Here is a 23,646-nt window from a genome sequence, read left to right on the forward strand (position 1 = left end):
GAGTACGTAGAGTGAGTAATGATTGCTTCCTGTGTTATTGTTCATGGAATGAGGGGAGCCAGCAAGTGCAAATTCATTTCATTCGCACTACTTAGCAAATAATGTTGATACTCATTATCAAGGCTATTCGGACAATTCAATACACTTTATTCTTTGGAGATTCATTTACGAACCAAATACTTTTCGAAAAATCCGTCTATATAGAGTGAAATCAAGTGGAAAATATTACTAACATTGATGAGTATCAACAAATTCAATAGTTTCCACCTAACGAGTACAATTTTATTCAATCTTTATCATACCACATACCAATTTAGCATATTACTGATTCTTATAAGAATAATTGAGCTTGCTAGTGCAACCCAGTAGGTTGAATATTATGGACACACTATTTTTTTAATTTCACTGAGACTAAATTGAATTTTTACACAGTGTAATATACCGTACTTTTGTTGCAAAGGAAATATATCTGAATACGGAATTAAAAATCAACTGATAGAATGGAATTCTTATAATGAGTGACCAGTTTGAAAATACAATTTCTACTAGTAATGTGTGAACAAAAAAGTGGTTAAAATCAACTGGCAAAATCGAACTTGTAATTTTGCCAAATTTTCAAGATATCGTGTACATACTGGAAAGATGACTTGTTAATAAAACTAGTTTTTTATAATCTTTTTGTAACTAATAAGTAACTCTATAAAGTTTCTTCACCTATCAAACACTTTAATTTCTTGGGAAGTAAAAAAGTAAACTCGTATGGCTTTTGTTGGTGGGGAGTCCCTTGCGGGAAGGTCCCACCGCCTGAATATATAATTTAAGCCGTCAATGGGCCTTACGACTGTCATACTTCAGCCGGGACCGACAGTTTAACGTGCCCATCCGATAACACGGGAGTGATCTGGTTAAAAAACTTTTGGTATTGAGAGGGTTTGAACCCGGGATCTCTATGCTGCTACGCAGGCACTCTATCCACTAGACCACGGATCACTCTTGGGAAGTGTCCAAACATTATTCGAATTCCACATTGATATTGATTTCTTGTTTTTGAGTCTGGTTCCTATTTGAACTGATAAGGCAAGCGATTTGTTAATGACCATCCATATCGAGCGATGAACTGAGTTTCCAACGAGTCACTTAGCAGTCAGGAGATTTTCTGAATTGCACTCCAATTAATGGTAATAATAGGTTGATCGTTAATGATGCAATATCTCCAATTTTAAACAAGAATTATTAATTTTGTAGAGGTCATAGAATACTATTCTTCTTTTCAATTTAGTAACAGGACCAAAGCTTCGAGTGGAGAATTCTTCATTTTACATTAAATGAGAGAAGTTACGAATAATGTGAATTGTAGAATTCCAATGAACAATTTTTCCCATAGGTTATGGATTGCTGAATATTATTACAAAATCAAGTGAAATTTGTCATCAGTATTTTTCATTTATTGCTTATCAATCATTATCTACATCTATTTCCTATTATTCACTCCAAATTGAATTGAATTCGAGATAGAATAAATTAAGAATGACATCATGGAAAAATAACTTTTTTTGCTATGTAAATTGAAAACTCTCACTAGAATTCATTGTCGATTGATTATGGCTCAATACATGGAGAGACGAGAATTAAAATAGAAAATTCAATTTTGGGAGTGGTTTGTGGAAGCTGGATTATAAGAAAACCAATTGAAATAATTGAAGCAAGCTTTTTTAAGAGACGTTAAAAACTTTCCTAAAAGAGAAAACTTCACGAAATTGGAAGTCATCTCTTTCCGCAATAAAGTAGCGCTCTCACTTGCTCATTCACTCTCTTCCTTTCTCATAACTTGCCTTTATAGAAGAGACATGCTTTGCCATTTATTGCACTCTTTTACGCCTCTAAAAGCTCCATTTTCCAATAACCTCCTTGCAGTACGCATTTTTGTGTCACAACAAAGGAAAGCCATGAATTCTTTTCTGATAGCTCCTTACAATTTGTCTAACCTGCTGTCCTGCTTTTACTCTGCGTGTGATACACAGCACCGTAATTGCATGAATACAGCAGCCATCGATTCTCTATTTGGTTTCAGCTCTTAAAGGAAGTTATAAATAATGTTTCCTCCAGTTACAAATTAAAGCGCTTAACACGGATCACCCTCAATGTAATCAATGTACAAAGTAAAGTCTAAAATAAAGTCATGAATCAGGCCATCCACAAGCTATTCAAACATTTGAATTTGTCTGTACGACTGTTAACTTACCAATAGGAAGAAGTAAATAAATAGTTTTATAGAAACGAACGATGGCTTCTGGTAGCCTATGTACCGTGAGTTAGGCTATAAGAAGATTCACATGATAAAAAAAAGATGAATGCATTATTTTTCATAACACCTACAATATTGCAATGTGATAAGGAGAGTGCATATTCCATTTTCGACACCATATTGTAGTCTAAACTTCTATTATGAGTTCTCATACTATACGTCAATTGCGACGTACCATTCCTAAATGAGACTAATATTCGAAATAAAACAATAAAAAACAATAAATAAATGTGGAGGAAGTTCTGTCTACATAGTGTGATTGATACAACGCAGCTTCAATTGGCATGAATACTGTAAAATTGTCTAGATTGATGCTTTATAGAACCTCAACACGAGCTTAGAGGCTGCGAGTTCCACATGAAAGCAATATTGTTGAATAAAAACGTTGAGTGTTACTTTTATGGATAAACCGACACTTTAAGCTGTTCCGTAAACGGTAGAGCTCATGAAAAACTGGATATTGTAGAACAAAGAGATTGGTATATTATTGAGCTATCGTTATATGTCGAGAAGTATAGAGAATGATAAATAACAGATGGAGTAGGCCTGCCTTTGTCTTTTTCAATTCACACCAGATTTACGAATAATCACAATAATTGACCTTCGTGAGGAATTTGTTTCGTTGCCGTTTTTCCATATTCAAATTGCTAAGTTTTCTAATCAATAATAGATAGTAATGATCAAGTACATTCCCAGTATAAATGATTGGTTATTGAGTATTTCTTATATACAATACTAATGATTTAGACTTTTCTATTCCAAAACCCTATACGGAGCTCTACCTATATTCTATTGCAATCAATGAAACTTGATTAAAAGATAAGAAGCTCAATATCTATCGATAATCTTCAGTATGAGATTTCCCAATACTAAATGTAGAAAAAAAACTCTTTCTGAACCTTCTTCAATTGTAGAGCATTGATATTGCTTCAGATACGACAAATATTTGTGAGAGTTTCACAACTATCCTATTGAAATGTGTAGTCTTGTCATTGTGATCACACTTGAATCATACTTGAAGAGCCATGGTAATTAGATTTTGTTATTTCATTATTTACAGTTACTGTGTTTATCAAATAGATAATAGACACCATTGATAATATGTTGTTTACTACATTATTATCCCACTAGCATAACAGTTCATGAAGCTCAGCTATTGATAATCCTAGTCCAACATAATCTGCTCCAACATAAAGAGCTTCCAATACTTCAACGTCACATGTATACGAAAATATGGAAATTTAAGCAAATCTCTTCCAAGTAGCCTACAAAGCATGATGTCCAGCTTTTCATTATTATGATGTCAAATTCACTCTTTTCATGAAGTCAAGCTCGATTGGATTGGATTAGACTGTAAAAATAGATTTCAAACAAGAATACCAACATCTCATAGTCTCTGAACAAGCAACTCATATTTAAATTTAGAAGTTCGCTCTCATAAAATAGTCAAGTGTTGTTTTCGTTTTGTTTCTATCATCTTGCCAATTCTACAAGTGAGCAGAGTAATTATCGACGAATGAGAAAATGTGAAATTGATTTTTCGAAACTCATCGATTGTATAGTGTGGTCCACGTTATAATGGCAGTGAATAGAGAAAGAAGAATAGCGATGCCGATTCTCTGCATAAACTAATTATATTTCTACACTGTCAAAAACATAATTGTCATCGTTGTGGACCTAGAAAAGGATTGTACCACCGGCTTTGTCGAATGATAGACAAGGATAGCAAAACCAAAGTTGATCAAATACTGTCATTATAACGTGGACCTCACTATAGTATGTAGACGTACAACTACTGCAAAGATCTTAAAATAATACAAGTTATGCCTTGAAGTTCCAAAGATCAGTTACTAGTTATAATGTCTCGAGTCTACGCACAGTCCACAGTGACCATGTAGGCTCTATATTTGTATTGTTTGTTCTATCTATATTTAAATTAATTATATTAAAATTTATTATATTAATTATATTATATTATCTATATTTTAAATTAATTATCATTGTATATTTTTACTTATCGTGTTGTGGAATAAAGTAGATTTTTTATTTGATTTGATACAACTCAATAAGTTTTCGCTTTATTTTACTAATTATAACTGTGTAACATGGACATGGGCTATTAGGTATTGGAAGATCATTAGAAGTGATCCAAAATTGGCTGGAATCTTTTGTTGAACACCCGAAATTGTGGATATGGCCGAAATATTGTCAAGACCATTGTTTCATACAAAGGAGTTTTGTTCAATTGGGAAGTTGTATTGGAAATTCAAATGATTTTAATAATACCTGATAAGTTTTTGTATATTCAATGGAATCGCTTGATTCACAAGTAATTCAAATCAAGCGGTAAGATTTCAATCCAAGGATTAAAACTGAATTTGTGTAAGAAGGAAGTGTATAGTTTGGTCAGAATACGATCACAAACACACTCGAAAATGTAGAGGGGAGGGCTCAGGAAGCACTTATTTTGAGACTCATATTTTGTCTGCACCCCAAAGAAATATACAAGTGCATTTGACGAACACATAATATTGGTCTAAATAAATTTTCTATTATAAACTCCTATATAAACTCATCCACATAGATAAATATTTTCCCTTACTGGTATCGTTAGGTTTCCTGAACATGAATAGTCCCTGATCAAATGATGTTATTATTGGTTGATAAGAAAGGGCTTATGGACGGTGACGCTCAGCAGATGATGCCGACAAAGACGCTCATTAGGGTCGGGAAAGGGAAGAAGTGAGAAGGGAGAAGCAAGCCCACAAGGCACCTTCCCCGAGAAGTGTGATTACTGATTAGCAAAAAGCGGTTGAGCCAGAATACTCTGCAAAGTGTCATAGAGCAGGCCTTAGGACAGTACAGGCCATTCAGACTTCACACAGTCTATAGAAGCGTTTTAGGTCGGGCCTCAATTTCACACGTAAACCTATCTGTTTTCTCAGCGCATCCACAACAACAATATTGTCTGAGCACGCTTGTTTTTCAAATACTGCATCACTAGCAAATAACTAAGTATCATATTGCTGAGTGCTGATATTATTAATCACTTTCAATTTCAGGGTAGGGAAATTTGTGATCAAGTTTATTTTGAATCAACGAAGAATTGAAAAATGTATTTCATAATGTTAAGAGAAATAATATAATATGAGAGAGATTAATTTTTCAATTGATGTTCATATCAGGGGAACCGATCTTCGCTTGAAAGTGCAATGCCATTCACTGTATTGCAATGCAAAGCCTAACTCACTGTAATTGAATTTTTATTAGGATCAACAACTCTAGTATTTACTTGTGAATTACCAGTAACATATTATGAGCTTCATTTATTAGCCTCAAATTTATTCCCTGTTGTATGGAACCCACCAAAATATGTAGGCTGTCTCTTCCCTCCCATTATCCACGTACAAACAATCGTGTGCGCATCACCCTCAGAAAAATAGCTCTTGAAATGATGATTTTTAGAAGATATTGACAATTTAATTTTATAGGTACCGTAGTTCAATATTTTCTCTTGATCGAAAGAAATATTGCAGCGAAAAATGAGAGTATCACTTGCTGCAGCGTGATAACAAATTCGTATGATGAAACAATAATTGAAGCTTCAATTAAAATCATGTAGGTAGTATATTTCAACCTTAATACAATTAGACTGACATAGAATATCGTTAAATGACAAAAATGAACAGATCTCTTTGGAAATCAGTAAACTTTTCACGGATGGAGTGGCAATATATTGTCATCTCTATCTTATCAGGAAAATACGAAGTAATCATGCTTCTCATGGCTCTTGCGTCATTTTCTGTCATTTCGGTAGCATACTGCATTATCAATAAATTTCGTAAATCAAGTAGCACGTTGACATTGTTATCAAAACAAATTTATAATCAATTTAAAAAACATATTGTTGGAAATTAGCTCGATAGGTTCGGAAGAATACTTTACATGCTTCCAAAATTAATCATGGTCTGATATATGTGATAGAATATGTCATTCTACCGGTACAAATAGAAAAATGTAGCCTATTAGAATCTGATCATTTCTCTGAACGGAACTACTTAACAACTGAATGTTTTATTTAAAAAAATGTCGAATACTTACAAAACTATAATTCGAGTTATTCAATTTCAATTTGAATATAAATAGATCAAAACAAGTTGACTTTGGCTTTCTCAATTCGAATTTTATTCCTTCATCCTTGCTGCAAACGTATAACAAAACTTTAGAATATTTTGATTGTTGACACGAAACTCTTAGGATGTATTGCGTTAATTTCTAAATTAGCAGATGAAAATAATTACTTTGAATTCAGTTATTGGAAAAAAATATTCTCGTGTGCCTTCCTGGCAAATACAACATACTGTATAATAAACAAATTTCTTCGAAAATGCAGCAATAAAATTTATAAAGATAGTAGAATGATAGTCTTTCAATTTCCAATACTATCAAGACTCGATATATACACCTTGAATTCAATCCTATAATTTTTAGACAAAGGCGTGAACGACCTTAGACCTCTGACGACATATTGTTCAACTTCGAAGGTCGATTAAGCATTTTTACATCATGTTGTATAAGATTGATGCCTACCTTGTATTGATAAACGCAGCGTAGTTACATGATTCGAAGCTTATAATTACTCATACATACAGGTTATTATACTATTTATCATCCTAGTCTTAGGACTTACATATATCTTTGAAGAACAATAAGAAATCATGGATGTGATTAAATACAATCGTTCAAGAGGTCGTGTTCATTGAATGAAAAGTAGGCAATGTGAGAAGTCGAAGTTCATCGTATATTCAGAAATACAATGGATGAAATTTTTTATTAAACCAGCATAAATATAATCATAGAGAAAATATGACATAATGCTTCTTCTCTATGTGATATAGTAGAGGAAATGTCATCAAAATTACACTTGAGAACTGTCATCAGAACTGTCATGAAGTTTATTAGAAGGTAGAATAGAAATTCATAATGTGGTTCTATTGCGTACAAATCTTAAATTTTGGCTTTAAGTTTTCGAATTTGAATTTCTCAAATTTATTCATTTTTCTAATTTCTTATTAGTGTCTCTATTGTAGATTCCTGATTGTTTTCAATAGCACTATGATAATGTTAATGCACTGATATGTATTAGCCTATTATGTTTCTATATAAACTACAATATTAATCGGTGCAATAAAATGATCCAAAATAAATAATTCTGAAATTCTTATATCCAAATTCATTATATCACAATTATTGTAGTCCAGCTTCAAGTAATCAGTCAGTTTGTGGTTGAAACAACACAATTTTAATACAAAAAATTGATATGAGACAGGCCGGAACCAACTCTACGCTATTATCAGAATATTGCTGACAGTTGAGATACTTACGCGGCCAGGCGTTTGAAAAATGCATGAGAAAACATTTAGGGCAACTCTTGATGTCTGTTTAGGAGTTATTTTTAGATAATGTTGTCACACAGCACTATTCTTACATTCGAACACTCCGACAGCGACAGGACAAGCGTGACATCATGGAGAGAGGAAGTTTGCAATTCCTCTACTCAGATTCCCATTCCTGAATTTGTAAAGTTCAACTGTACTGTACAGATTCAGTATAAGAAATTTCAGTATGAGCATATTTCTTTTGTGAATTTAATGAATTGCAATTTTATTATTCATTGTTATTGTTTTGGCTAGAGATTCATAGAGTAATGAGGGTTATTTTATCAAACGATTCAATCTTTCAACTCCATTTTCCTTGTGACAGATTGTATCAGGTACGTATTGCTGCAGTAAGGCGTATAACATAACCTGCCCCTTCATAATAAAATTGAACTATTATTTTCCAAACTAATTCTCATCACTTTTTTGAAAAATGAATGTGTAGAATAGTTTCACAGCTTCAAGTACAGAATGCCAAAGATGCTAATTGGATTATGTAGCTGGAATTCCTATGAGGGATGTCCATATTAAATGAAATTGTGCATATTTATCTTGCAAATAGACCATATCATCAAATTTGAAAAGATAGTGGAAGCCGCAAGACCATGTTAACAAACATGTGTGTATGGGAATTGATTAGATATCATGATCTTGGAGCAGCAGAACCGATTCATAGTAGCCACCTTACATATTTGCCATAGACTGAACCACAGAAAATGGAAGTATTGTTAATTACTCCGTGACTGAACCGTTAATGAATAAGCACAGTACGTGATTCAGTATGAATGAAAGAATTGTGAACTGATATTTACGAGTTTAGCAATTAATAATCAATTTTGGCGCTTACAAGCGCAAACTTTATGATATTGTTCGCTTTCCTTTCGAAGAATAGACAAGAGCCTCTGCTACTCCAATTCCAGTATGCACAACTTGTAATAAGGTTCCCTTATTATTGATTGATCACCTAGAAAATTTGAAGTTGATATTAGAATTATGTAGCTGAAATTCCCAGGATGGAAATACGAGATTCGTTTAACTACTAGGACCATTGATGCACTATAGTCACATCGGAATAATATCAGTTTTTTATCATTGAAATGGCTAAATGATTGAGCCTAATTATTGGCAAATGCGTAATATAGGTAGAGGAGTAAAGGATGAAGTAACTACCATTCTAATCGTAGTAGCCATTCTTCATCCTCCCTAAACTTGTATTTTTGTAGTTTATGACGTTTTTGTATAGGTTTCAAGGGTGCATAATTTATTGTTCATTGAGTAATCCTCAATCGCTAATCAAAATATTTCATGTATGCTAGAATTTAGAAATCAATTCGGAAATTCTCATTGAGCTTCTATAATTATTGTTATGGTATAAATTGATCACTGTTCATTGTTACGGGACAGTTATGGGTTACATAACGTATAATGTGGTAGTTACAAGAAGGAGAGGAAGTTTTTATGAAGACTGAACTCATTTAATTTGAACAGCTTGTTCATCTTTATCATTATTTCTGTGCCAGTGAATATCTTAGTTAGTTATTACAGTTAGTTATTACAACACCAACAGTTCTACTTGCTTTACCACAACTACCGGCAAAGCCACACATTTCACATATTTATTTGAAACTTGACAGGGATCATCAACAATTCTAAATCACGTTACGAAAATTTTTTTAAGGTGGTTTTACACAGAGAGGCGTTCCAAGTTCCAGTGGTCTGAGGCGAGACTTCCTATATACCTATAGTATAAAGGAGGTCCTGTCGCTGAGGCCTAAATATATATGGATATCTATAAACCTATTATACTGTACTATAATATATTATCCTTTTAAGACCGCTCTGACCATTGACCGCTGACCGCTCTCATTGTGCACACACCCTAAGAGAGTTCCAACGTAATTCCTATAGATATCGGTCTGTAACCATTCATTTACAGAGATCAAGCAGCCTATTATCGATTATTCAGACATGAATGTCAAAAAGTCAAAGTTGAAATTCAAACTGGAAACTATTTGGAATCGGTGTATCGCAAATTTTAATATCATTGAATCATAAATGACAAAACGTGATTAATCCTCGTGTATCTTCTATCCTAATTCCTAGAAAATACTATCCTAAGCTCTATGAATTGTGAGCTACGAGTGGTCCATGCTTTTTGTATTACAGAACAATGTTGTTCAAGTCATTTGGTGGAGGATCAACAGAGACACAGCCCAAAACTGTTCCTTCCCCGAATTTCATTAAAATAGTTAAGAAAATAGGTTATGTTTACATTGTTGTTACCAGCAGAATAATGAGGAATTGCTTATTCCTACCTTGGCTTGACTCTGCCGAAATAATCCGGTGTCTGAGGAAGTTGTCCGGCAGCGAACCACGCACGCACGCCAATGAACGGGCGGCAAACGTGGGCGCGCACACTTCCGCCGCGACAAAACACCACTCACACCAACACACACACTTGCACGCGCGCACTGAGAGAGCAGCAAACAGAACAGCTGGCCTAGACGCCTAGAGATGCTGCTCTCGTGGGGCACTCACGTCGCCTGCGCTGCGCGGTCAGATTCCAACACAAAACTGCGGCGACATCGCACACACACACACAGCAACGGCGCATGCGCAGTACACAACTCTACACCTGTTTGATCCGAGCGCCGGGTGACCTCTCCGTCGCCGATCACCCCACTTCCTGACCACTCCACCACTCCGAAGGACGCTTACACATCACACCACAGAATAGGGTCGGATAGATTTTTGGGCACCTAGTGTAGGTGCCTTCATTCAATTATAGGCTACCTAGGTGACCAAGTATAATTATAGTGGGGCGTCCTCGCTTCCCTGAAGTGGATCATGAGTTGTGAATAATGATTTAATCATTTACTTTTTCATTTAAAGCCTACATTTGAAAGTATAATTTGAAAGTTTTTGATCAAATAATTTATTTTTTTCGATGATCTCATATTATACAATAATATGAGGGGCTAATTCGCTACTGAGTAGCCAGGATTTTGAAATTGTAAGTTAGCCAAAGATTATGGGCCCTCGTCAGATAGTCTATTACCTTGTGACCTTCCCAACATGAATTTGGAGTAGGAAGATTGCTGGTAGAAGAGAGGGAGTCCGGGAGTAGTACCCCGAGAAGTTCAGTCGATAAAAATTTATTTCATTCTTTTCTCAGTTCTCTATTTCACTTTATGTGACTTTCCTTAAATAAATGAAATTATTTCGTGATTTCACAATTTCAACAGAATAATCAATATTATTACTGGTACCATGTATTTATGCGTCTGCCAAGAATTCCTTCATTCAATGATTATCAATCCCGAATATGGCACAACTCATATTCGTTTACAAATGATTCTTTGCTTTTATGCTTTTCACGAGCAAGCCAATAATTATTATTCTCTGTGATTCGTATGCAATAATGACAAGAAATTTACTCTTGTTTTAATTTACTGTTGGTGGGGTACATCTCTCGATATCCTAGGAAGGTGGCTGCATTATCGAGCTTCTTTCAATATAGAAATGATGTGTTATTTGAAGCAATATCAATAGGGCTACTACAAATTAGTATTCATTCTATTTGCAAAGCTCACAGTGAATGGTGAATGTTAGCAAACTATAACATCACCTGTCCTAAAAGTTCACATCCATTAGGAATCTTACAATCTATTCTAATTCATTCTTAGCGATAAAGTAACTTATTTATGAAAACATATATTTTCCATGGGAGAATTACTTTTGCTATTATTTTGTTCGATTTGTTTACTTCTAATTGAGAGAGAAGGTAGCTTGTAACCCAGAAAACCTTCCGTGGCTAACCCATATCATTGTATTTAACGTATTCTTATGTAAAACATTGTCTCCAGCATTCCAGAGTTTCTCAATTTCAAGGAACTGTGGACTACAATCAAAGTTCATTTGCCTTTCCGAATCTTTTATTATTTTCCGGTTTTCAATTAAAATTTTGTAGTACTCACAGTTCATACATTATCAAACACCACACGGATGAAAATGGAACAATCTGCTTGCTATGCTTATCAGAATTCTTATTGGTTCAATTTTCAGAAAATGCTTAACGTAACGTTAGGTACTGACTGACCTGATAAGTGCTGTGTAACATTGAACATTTATGAGGTTTCAAATAAAATTGTTTAATTTGCTTTTTAAAGTTCAATATATATCATTCATAACTGTGAGTACAATCTAATGAATTATATGGAGATTTAAATCCTCGATATCAATTTATAAACACATTTTTTGGGTGTAATTAGGTGTTACACTGTAGGCCTATTGAATTGAAATGTCGTAGTGGTCTCAGTAAATAACTTAATTATCAACAGAGAAAAGGATTCCCATTATTTGAAGCCATACAGTATTAGTTGCACAGTTTTTTGATATTGTAGAATGTAGAATACCTCTTGGAGATGAATAAAACGAAAACTTAGGTTTGTAAACGAAATAAATGAAGATTTATTATTCAGATCATCAATATCAATTCAATACCTAATTATTAGACCAAATTCACAAATAATATAATAATGTAAAGTATTTATTTATATAAGTAGGCACATATATTAGCTACCTATATTTATTTAACGTGATGTAGGTCTAGATGTCATTAATTCCAAAATATTCCAAACATTTTATTGGTAAACTATTCAATTATTTTTCCAATATTGGAGATTATACTAATACAGGTAATTTATAGAAATATGAGTTTTCTCTCTGATTCAAAAAATCGAATTTCTTCAATCAAGTTGATTGAGTTTGAATATAGTCAACATAAACATACAATCATTTATAAATTTAGTTTAATTTAGATCGACTACTTCTATGAAAAATAACACTCTGCTGATAGAGATAAAGATATTAAAAAAAACCTGAATTCCTCCTTCTTTAAAAAATATTATAACTTTTTTATTATAGCTTACTCTTTATTGAAAAGTAATTAGTTTGCAGATGCAATCACTCACTTATTAGAATATTGTCTTTCCCTTTAAACCTACTCTGTATATTGAAATTAATTTATATTCAAATTCAATTTTAAATTAGCAAACTACTCTAAAAATAATGTTTTAGTCATAAGTGAATAATGGTACACAAATTATGAAGTATATTGCAATGATTTCGAAATGAAATTGAAAGTTTTTTTTAATTTCCTACGGTCACACCAATTTTCAACTCAAGTATAATAAAGTGAGAATATACAATTTATTAGAATGAATTCATCATCATGAAAAATTCTTCTGTGGATTTTAAAATTACCACGATACCAATGCAAAACGTTGACTATATTTCAATAGTTTGTGCTTATTTTTGTGTGTAATAGAAATATATCTATGGAGCTACAATATTATGTTCGTGGTACCATGTAGCACTGTCTGGTGATGGTTTAGGATCACATTTGCTGGTATTAGAAGTGAGTCGCTGATTCCATATGAAAGCAGTCTTAACGTTGCCAATGTTGCGAAAATACTGACCCAATAGTATATTTACTGTCAAGTTATACTCTTCGTCGATGCCCCAGCTCCGAAATTCGGTTGATGAACCGTCCAATGTACCATGCCAACCAATGACTGACACTTGAGTGAAATCTACAGTAGAATTATTCTTAATGTTACTTTTATCACTGGTTTTGTCTTTGTCACTTTCCTTAGACTTTGTACTATCGGTGTTGTTACTTGAAGAGTTGTCACCATCATAATAATCAACTTTGTGACCATCTTCAATTGCATAGAATAATTGGTTTGGCCTGAAAATTGAAAAAAATTGAGAATTACATTGATTCAACAGAGTGTTTACAAATCTGTATCGAGGTTCTGAATCCTAAATATGTTTTGCATTGAACTCACAGTTGTTATAAGATAAACGTTAAGTTAAATGAAAAAGCAACTGAAACAGTAGTGCACAAGTGCATTCAATATTTTTGCCGCAATCCGTTAGAATTGGTTGAAATGGTAACCATTTGAAATTGGTTATAAAGCGATTTCTAGGCAGGGAAAGTAGACACGGCAAGTTACTGGTGACTAGAGATTTTCATTACAGTAAGTCATTTTTTTTCATTTGACATATATCTTCCAAACTTGCAGGTCTAATGTATAGGCTAACCATGAATAATGATGTATTTTTTATTTTTGTGATTCTTCCATGAATGTATCAAATATTGCAAAGAGTTAGAACTTTGATATTCGTTTGTAATTTCAACACTCTACACTCTTTAAATTACAGAGTAGACGAATTCTTTAAAGGGAAAAATATCAACTGAATCATTTTTTATTCAGGATTAAAGGTTATGATCAACTACATGGCTTCTGAAAAAATGTATTCATTAGTTTTTTGCATCCTCCACACGGTGGAGGATTTTTATTCTTATTGGTGGGGTTCTCCACCAATAAGAATAAAACTCTGTAAACTTGAATTTCTAAGTACATCATGGAATTTATTCAGCAACTTATTTGGCATTGCAAATCAAGTAGTATTAGTCACTGAAGAATAAAACTATTAGAAATTATAGAGCTTTCTGTGTTGCTGTGGAGGCGCTGTTGTGGTAGATATCAATATATTGAAAGATAATTACTTGAAATTATCAAATCCACTGATTTATTAAAAAAAAAATTAGATACCAGAGAATTCAGTTTACTAGAGATTGATAATGGTGTAACAACTGAAATAAGTATCTAAAATTGTTCCAGTGGTTTTGAAAATGTCGGATATTTTTTATTCATATCTTTTAAATATAGTTGAAGTAGGCCTACATCAAGTGTTACGTCAAGGAAAACAGCATCAAGACTGTATGCGGAATTTGTTTTGGTTACAAAGCCTAAAAGAAAGTATCATTCATGATAATTTATTCCTATCACTACAACTCTAAAAGTTTATGACAAGAAGAGTTCATATTATCACTTCAAATAAAAAGGTCATCAAGATTTCCTCTTATAACACATCAAAAACTGAATGAGCACAATTTTATTTATTACCCGGTAAAGGTGGTGGTGGAGGAGGGGTGAAGATATTAGTATTGAAATTGAAATACTCGTGCAATTGAAATTCCTATTCCAGAATATTCTCCAAGTATTATATCCAAAGGATTATTGCAAAGAAGCTATTCACCATTTCTGCAATGAACTTTTGAGCTCACAATGCAATTTCCTACTAAAAGTAGAAAGTAGAAGAATCCAAGTAGGTAAAGGTAGAAGAAGAAAAAAGTATGCTTTTATACTTAGATTGTTTTATTTTATGGTAGAAGATAGAATATATTTCAGTGGTAAGAAATCAAATTCATCATTCGATTTCAGAAATAATAGATTTGTATCAATAACAATTTTTGTATGACTATAACCAATTAATATGAAAGTGACAGACTCACTTTATAAACTCTGGAAATGCTCCTTGTCTGATAAAGTATTCTGTCACGTCAGCTTTGCTCCAATTGAACATCGACATGTAAGACTTCCATATCATTTTTTTAAATCTGCCTTCGTATCCATCGTATGGATAAGAGATGATTACTTTACTTCCACCAGGTAGAATCTGCTCAAGTGTTTTCTTATAGATTGACGAACCATCATGTTTGTCATCGTCACCGTCTTCACAGTCTCTTTCAATGAAAATTGGTTCACCATCCACTCTCAATGTCTGATTCAAATGGCTGAGCAAATAATCATCGAATTCAACTTTATAATCATGATTAGCTTCATTATCTGATCCCAAGCCACGAAACCAAGAAACAATTTTTTGGAATAAAGTTTTATCCTTCAGATATTCTATTCCATTGTCTTGAAACTTACTACTACTGTCTGAAAAGGAAAGGATAATTCAAGAGAAAATTCAAATGTAATTTTTTTATATTTGCTATGAAAATGAGAGGTATTGTGAAAATTCCTCCAGCTTAGAGTGAGGAGAAGTGTTAATTTCCTGATAATAATAGTCCATGTTTCAAAAAATTTCATATTTTGCCAATAATTACTTGTTATCAAGAAAAATCGAACTGTAGGCGCATTTAAAATGACCAACCAAAGTTGGACAAATTTTTAATAAGATTATATATATAATGAGAAAATGGAAAATTAGATATATTTGCTCAGAGCACAAGCAATATTTAAAATAATTAGTCATATATTAGCAATATTTATAGTCATAAAAAATTTCAAAATTAGACGCCAAGCTCCAATTCTCCTCTTCTTCAACTTCTTCCTCTTCTTCCACTATGCATAATTATATAATTTGAAATCCTTCATTATTTTGACTCTCACGTTTGGAATAAACAATAATTAATGAGAATATAATGTGACTAAAAGAATTTAGAACAACAGCTTGTGCAGTGTCATATGCAGTCTTTTTCTAATGTGATAGAGGAGACGTGAATGATTTGAATCTGCTTCATGCTTAAAGCACAATACGATTCATGAGAAGTTTCTACAACTTCCAAAAATGGCACTGAGACATTATTCAATATTGTATCATGTGTTGCTGTTGTGCGGGTTGCGGGTTCCCGTTTTCAGGCGCTCAATTTACATTTCTTGTTCGTCCACACATTCTTCAAGGCACGTCATTAGATTTGAGCGATGTTGAAGTCACAATAAAAGGATCAATATTGAATGATAGGATCCGGTGGCTGCGCCTAAAAATCCTAATTATACGATATAATAGCTGCAATACAAAGAACAGAAAAATTCAATCTAAAATTGAAAACTCAAGCTACACAAATCACTATGAAAGAGCTGTTATCAGTTATCCAAGATCAAGCATGAGTCTCATGTGAGCAATGTGGGCAATGGATCAACACACTTCATTCAGGAACATATTATTCCTGCTATTTACGCATCTTCTATGTGTTTAAAAAGTGACATAATATATTTAGTTCTCCTCTAATACAGTCAACTGGTCAGTCCGAGTTAAAAACAGAGAAAGGTGGAGAGAAAATGCTAGGTTACATTGAGTTTAATTGCCGGTTATTAATTAGCCGGCCAGATAGTCGAGTTGAACGAAGCGTTGCACCCTTCAGTCTGCTAGTGCTACCTGGTCGCGGGTTCGAATCCCGCTGAAACTCATCGATTAGGCATGGACGTTTAATCATCTCATAATTCACCCTCGCACTTCCCATTACACACACACACACAAGCAAAAAGCTCATGTGGGCACCATCCGCAATAAAAAAATGCATGCGTCATTGAATAATATTTATTTTCAGACTTATTTTATTTAATAAACTAGACACACTAGCCATGTTTATGATTAATAATAAAAAAAATGTTTATAGTCTGATTTTTACAGTAATATTTCACAATAAAGGAAATTAATTCCTTTTCCTCTTATATTATAAAAATGCATGCGTCATTGAATAATATTTATTTTCTTGACTTATTTTATTTAATAAACTAGACACACTAGCCATGTTTATGATTAATAATAAAAAAATGTTTATAGTCTGATTTTTACAGTAATATTTGACAATAAAGGAAATTAATTCCTTTTCCTCTTATATTATCCTTATAATGCAAAATTTCAAAAAACCTTACATATACCGGTACGTCGACGAGCAATTCAAAAAGGAACATACCGGTCAAATTTCATGAAAATCTATTGCCGTGTTTCACCGTAAAAGCGGAAAACATATATCAAATCAAATCAAATCAAATCATTTATTTTCGCCATTTAAAAAAAAAAAACAAAAACAATCACAAATAAAGAGCGAATCAAAAAATTATGAATAATAAATTTAAACAAAATACAAGTGTTAACTTAAAAATAAGAAAATAATAATACAAAATCATAAATATCTCTTTACATATGTAAATATAATTTACTTATTATATATGGCATCACCAGCAAAAGAATAAACTTTGCCCGCTGGTGACCGTTGCAAATCGAAAATAGTATAATAATATTTAAAATAAAAAAAAATCCTCATCATTTAGTCATTTCTGAGAATGAAAAAAGATAAAAGTAAATAAATTATAAGGGATACAATAAATTTTAATTTAAATAAGGTTTTCTATTGAAGTGAAATAGTTTGCAATTATCCAATTTTTTATATCATTACTGGTATCTCTAGTTATATGTGTTAAATTAAAAGGTAATATATTTATAAACTTGCTGCTTAAATATATCAACTGTCTCTTAACTAGTGTAAATTTTGCATAATAAACTTTGTATTTATTGATAGTATTTGGCCTAAAATTGTAATGAGATTCATTTATCATAAAAAAATTGTCTTTATACTTAATAATATATTTTGTTAAATTTTTCAAGTAGAGTTGTCTCAAAGTCAAAACGTTAAATTCGTGAAATAATAGATTAGTTGAATAAAGTCTATGTTTATTTAATATTGTTTTAATAATATATTTTTGGGTGATGAATAAATTATTTACATGAGTTTCAAAAGCTCCACCCCAGATTACTATCCCATATTCCAAAATGGATTGCACCAATGCAAAATACACGGTTTTTAAATCTTTCAGTTCTAATATTTTATTTATTTGGTAAAATTTATATGAAATATATTTAAGTTTTTTTGTTATAAAAGCAGTATGGGGCTGCCACTTCAAGCATTCATCAATAATTATTCATAAATACTTTAAATTACATACATTTACAATAAAATATATATACATATAATATATACATAAATATATACATAAATATATATATACATAAAATATGCTTAAATTCACACATAAAAACATAAAGAGAATTGCAAAACCGTCAACTTGAAACTATTTCAATAATTGGAATAGAATCAACTCGACAAAATTATAATACACACAATTCATGAATATATGTACCGTAATGACAAAAAACAGAGACAACTTACTTTTTATACTTGTTATATCCAAAATAACAACTTCATTTTTGGAATGTGTGATGAAGTGCAAAAGATCATTTAAGACATCATTAAGTAACGTTTGACAACAACTGTAATAGGCTGCATAGAAATTGAGATTATGCATCGATATTCTGATGTCTAAATACCTTATACCCAATGCAAGCTGAGCTATTACAGTGTGCGGCTGAAATGATAAAGTAGTATAAGCATTTGTATTATCTACAAGAATATTACCTTGAAAGACTGGGAAGTGCAATTGAAAATGTATTCTAATACGTTCCAATAACTTGACTTGATGCGGTCTAATAACTTCACCCCTAGTTATAGTACATACCTATAGCAATAGATAGCATACCTTTGTTAGGAATACTCAAAGACTGGCTGTTAGAAAAGTGTTTTTACAGTGCTACAGAACTTTTTAAATCAAGACGTTGAACTCATGAATGCTGGGTTTTAGAAATAATTGTATTAATTTAACGTAATATCCATGCTACTTTCATTGTATTTCACTATTGTGAATTTTATTGTTATGATGATGACTTTAAAATACACTCAGTTGTGAACAGAATAAACAGAACCAGTATGAAGTTAGTGAAGAAATATTTGTATGACCTATGTCAAAATCTACATTTGAACTGTCAAAGCCGGGCGTGTCATAAAAAATTAATAAAAGGGTACCTACTATAGTGATTCTATTTCATAAAAATGACACTGGTAGTTGTGAACTCACATTTTGAATGGTGTAACAAGCTGAATTCACTGTTCCTGGAAGAAAAATGTCTGTAAGAGCTCTACCTTTAATTGCCTCCCAATAGTGTCCTTGCCAGTTAGGAAATGTGTAGAACTTTGTAGTTGTGAAGGCTGAAATAGAAATAGGTGGCTGAAATAGAAATAGATGACTGATATAGTTGGCATCAATGGATAAATATGCAAAATTACCAATTATTATGCTGATGACACAGCTTTAAATTATGCAATATTGTGTCTAATGGGAAAAGAAATAGCCTACACTTCATATTATGTCTAAATAATGTTTCAATGTCTTTACTCGTATTTTACCGTAGTGCCCCAAATGAATTATTCTGTAACTTGATACATTTCTTTATAAATTACTTTTACTTTTAATAAATTTTAATGATTCCTGCATAAACATGTTCCTCAAATATTAAGGAGGTGGAATATCTGTAACGAAGTACCGTTACCGATACTTTATATAAATGTACAGGATTAACTTTTTTTCTAATATATTTACATTAGAAAATTTCTTGAAGTTAGCATACCTTTTTCATGTTTTAATATTATGAACCTCAAATCATTCACCTTTATGAAGTAATTATATTTTTATCAACTTTTCCTGCCAGTTCCTTAAACTTTATGGTGGATGATTTTAATTCTGATGTTACTCTAATTTGAGAGCAGTAGTATATATTATCATATTAAATAATAACAAAGACTACAAGGTAAGTTATTGGGCCTACTTTAAAAGCAAATGCTGAAATGATAATAGTGTTTTCTGGCAGTGAATCTCTGCACATTATGAATAATTGATTAATAATTAGTTCGAATAATAATAATAATTATTATTAGTTCGGGAATAATGTTTTCAGAATTAAGAGCATTCAATTAGTAATAACATTTTAAATAACTATTTCGTTTGGGATTTTTTTTGTAAAATGCCTGCAGTGCATCAACCTCCTTACCACAGAGTGATTACTGGGGGCAGAAGTGCCTTGTCGCCCGCTCTCCCAAGTCGTCGCCAATGATTTAAGGCTGTGCAACGGCTAAAAATAAACTTTCTACTCGTAATATTTTTCAAAGTTTTTTAATTTGTATATCATCAAGCTATCAAAATTAGAAAGTTTTCTCAGTTAAACATTTTTTTCTGATCATTACTTTTTGAGATATGAGCGCCTAAAGTTTAATTTTTTGGACAGAACATTTAAAATTCGGTAAGAGATAAATCCATGACATTTAGAGGATAGATTCTTCATGATATTGTTGATCTATTAAAACAAAAATTTTCTGAAAATATCAATTTTTAAGATAGTTATTCAATTTACTAAAAATAACTTTCAGTTGAATTATTTTTGGTAAATTGAATAACTTTTTCAAAAATTGATATTTTTAGAAAATTTTGTGTTACTAGATCAACAATACCATGAAGAATCCATCCTCTAAATCTCATGGATTTATATCTTACCGAATTTGAAATGTTCTGTCCCAAAAATTCAAACTTCAGGCGCTCATATCTCAAAAAGTAATGATCGGGAAAAAATGTTTTCCTGAGAAAACTTTTTCATTTTGATAGCTTGATGATATACAAATAGAAAAACTTTGAAAAATATCACCAGTAGAAAGTTTATTTTTAGCCTTTGCACAGCCTTAACCGCAAATTCAGGTACCTACTATCATAGAGGAAAGATACTATAAGAAAGCTTAAGCACAACATACGATAGCTCATGCTTTTTTTCATCTATACGCAACTGTCAACCAACCTTCATCAGATTTGTCACTTGTCTTTCTCCAGTAGCATGCTGAATAGTCAATAAGGGATTGACTAATAGAAACGTTCAGTTTGATTGCAGAGATACTATCAGCTGATATATTGGTGACTACACGACCTTGAGGGACCATCACTGGAAATGAGAAGACACCAGGACTGTTGCTGAGCCAAGTAGGTACGGATCCGCTGTACACTCCTATCCAGTCGCCGCTCTGCACGCTTTCTGTGTCCCAGGCCACCTCTATCATCCGACTGTACACCTCCATTGTTAGTGCTAACTTGATTGTCCTAGTACACTCACTACTATTCCCAGTTGCATCAGAACAGACTGTAAAGAAGATTACAACAATCACGATCTTAATACGTACGAGTTTTACTTTCAGTTTAATCAATGTGTGTGGATGAATCAGAAACAAAATTTGGTGACTTTAGTTCTCATACCACATATAATATTATATAGGTAATAATATTATCGCGTAGGTACCTAGCTAGGTACTTTGTTTTATGTGAAGTACGGTACCGGTACATTGAAAAAAGAATGATAAATTGATAAATAATAATAAATATGCAATTTATTAGAATTTTTGGAAGAAACTTCTTCGCCTGTACTGATTGTGTTTCTTACAATAATTTTATTCTAAATCATCACAGTAACAAATTGTTCCAAAAATGAATCTTCAAAACAAATTTTAAATGATAATATGTTTCATAATGTATGTGATGGATAATCTTAAATACGGTAATAATTAGATTTTCAGGTTGAAACTTTTACTTGTTAGTGAATCTGAAGTGTAGTTTAATTATTATTTAAATCTCTTTTTTCATTCAAGTGTCTTATTATTTCTTTATTTTAATATTGTTGAATCATAATATGATCAATGATAGTTTCATTTAAAGCTTTTAATGAGCTCTATGGATTTGGTTGATATGTGGTACCAAAGTGAAATCCTTGAAGGAATTGGGATAGTGACAATGAATTCTTCATTTGGAATTTGGACTAATTTCAATACATATAGAAAGAAACTGTCAAAAGCGTATGGTTTGTAGTTTCTATTATGTTAATTGGTTGGTGAAGGTTGATGAATGATCAATTTCTAGTTGAAAGAGATCATATTAATAATCGTAATAGCATCATAGAGTAAAAATACTGTTAAATTATTTCTCTGTATTTTTGTCCCTATTTATTCGTCTCTGATGGCATTCACATGCATGTTACTGATTAATAGCAAAGCAACATAAAACACTTCTCCACATTATACGGTTATAAATGGAGTTCAAAATACCATTATTTAGAAATTAAATAAAAGTTCTAATTTATTAAATTAAATTAAATATATAATAAAAGTTATGATTTTATGATTTTGATAAGAGAAGAGAATTTGAGACTCACCATAACTTTGAATAAAAATTCCAAAAGAGCCGAAGAGAAGTGAAATTCGAGTTACTGAGAACATTTTTCATGAATCAGTAAAGTTAATCACTGAAAATTGAAATTGAAAAAATATATATTCGGTTAGATCTGTCTTTAAAATTTTCTCATTATTGGTCAATAGATATTACCCTGCAAGAAAAAAAATTAATGAGAGTCTTACACAGTGAATGCAGACGACTTGATATTGTCAAAACCATTAGGTAGGTACCTAATTTATTATTTGAGATACGGTACTAGTTTCAGTTGCTACACCATTATCAATCTCTAGAAACTGATCCTATCTGAATCTCTAGTTGAATCGACTAACTCATTGACAGCCTCGAAACACTAATTTATTAAAACAATTTGAGATACCAGTTTCGACTGTTACACCATTACCCAAATATCTGAGAGTTTACTAGTAAATAAGTTTTTGTTATCAAGATTATTTAGTGTAAAATAATTAATGAATTCATCAGTTTAATAAATTAATGGTTTTGACGATATCAAGTCATTTTCATTGAAAATGGATATCTAACACAACATCTTCAAAAAACAGAAAGATGCACTTGTTGTTACTTTTACGGTACTTATAGTGTTGCTACGATTAGAGGAAGTTTAGTTGAGCAGTATCAAATTGCTAATTTTCTAAGAAGCTAACAAAATAATGTTCGTGAGTGTCCTCATACCTACCAACAATGCAAACTTGATTATCTCGATTGAGATAATCTCTATGACAACAGTAATTAATTGTGAATCAGATTTGATTGGAATCCATCTTAACAAACATGCATTTTGAATTTCAAGTGAGATTTTCAAATTTCAAGTACCGGTACCGTTTCAATTACATATATCTGCTGACAAATTGTTGTAATCAATAATGAATTCAAGTCACTTATAGTTATGATAACTTATTAATTTGTATATAAATGTATTATTATCTGGTAGAATATCATAGAACGGAATTTCAATTTTACTAATATCAAGAAATTATTATCGATGATGGTTTTCTCGATTCATTCCGAGCTGCGATGTATTAAAACACTTTTTTCTATGTATTTTACACGACATGCAGTCAACATTTAAGAAAATAATCAAATTTGTTTACTTACTACTTACTGTAGTACTTTCGACCGTCTAGTGATCATTTTCAAAAGTGATTAT

At 32.0% G+C, this 23,646-nt stretch overlaps 2 protein-coding genes across 4 annotated transcripts in view; both read right to left on the bottom strand.

Moving 5' to 3' along the window:
- Positions 1–10,319, bottom strand: part of LOC111045654 (dual 3',5'-cyclic-AMP and -GMP phosphodiesterase 11) — a 169,553-nt gene extending 159,234 nt beyond the window's left edge. Inside the window, exon 1 of one of the 2 annotated variants that reach the window (XM_039441487.1) lies at positions 10,059–10,319. The gene's annotated coding sequence lies outside the window, so the exon portion shown is untranslated. The remainder of the gene's footprint in view (positions 1–10,058) is intronic. The other variant, XM_039441468.1, reaches the window with a different exon arrangement.
- Positions 10,320–12,184: 1,865 nt separating this feature from the next.
- On the bottom strand, positions 12,185–23,323 carry LOC111045650. Of its 2 annotated transcripts, none has more exons than XM_039441526.1 (7): positions 22,858–23,323; positions 22,462–22,632; positions 21,064–21,399; positions 19,299–19,429; positions 18,557–18,752; positions 15,110–15,539; positions 12,185–13,495 (listed from the first exon to the last, which is right to left on the bottom strand). In XM_039441526.1, the coding sequence occupies exons 2-7, from the start codon at positions 22,523–22,525 to the stop codon at positions 13,081–13,083; spliced, it is 1,572 nt and encodes a 523-aa protein (XP_039297460.1). In that variant the 5' UTR covers positions 22,526–22,632; positions 22,858–23,323; the 3' UTR covers positions 12,185–13,080. The 2 variants fall into 2 exon arrangements, with proteins under 2 accessions (XP_039297460.1, XP_039297466.1); XM_039441532.1 differs by having other exon boundaries at positions 23,062–23,101.
- Positions 23,324–23,646: the final 323 nt, after the last annotated feature.

Source organism: Nilaparvata lugens, chromosome 1 (assembly GCF_014356525.2).
Source record: "Nilaparvata lugens isolate BPH chromosome 1, ASM1435652v1, whole genome shotgun sequence".
Taxonomy (NCBI): Eukaryota; Metazoa; Arthropoda; class Insecta; order Hemiptera; family Delphacidae; genus Nilaparvata; species Nilaparvata lugens.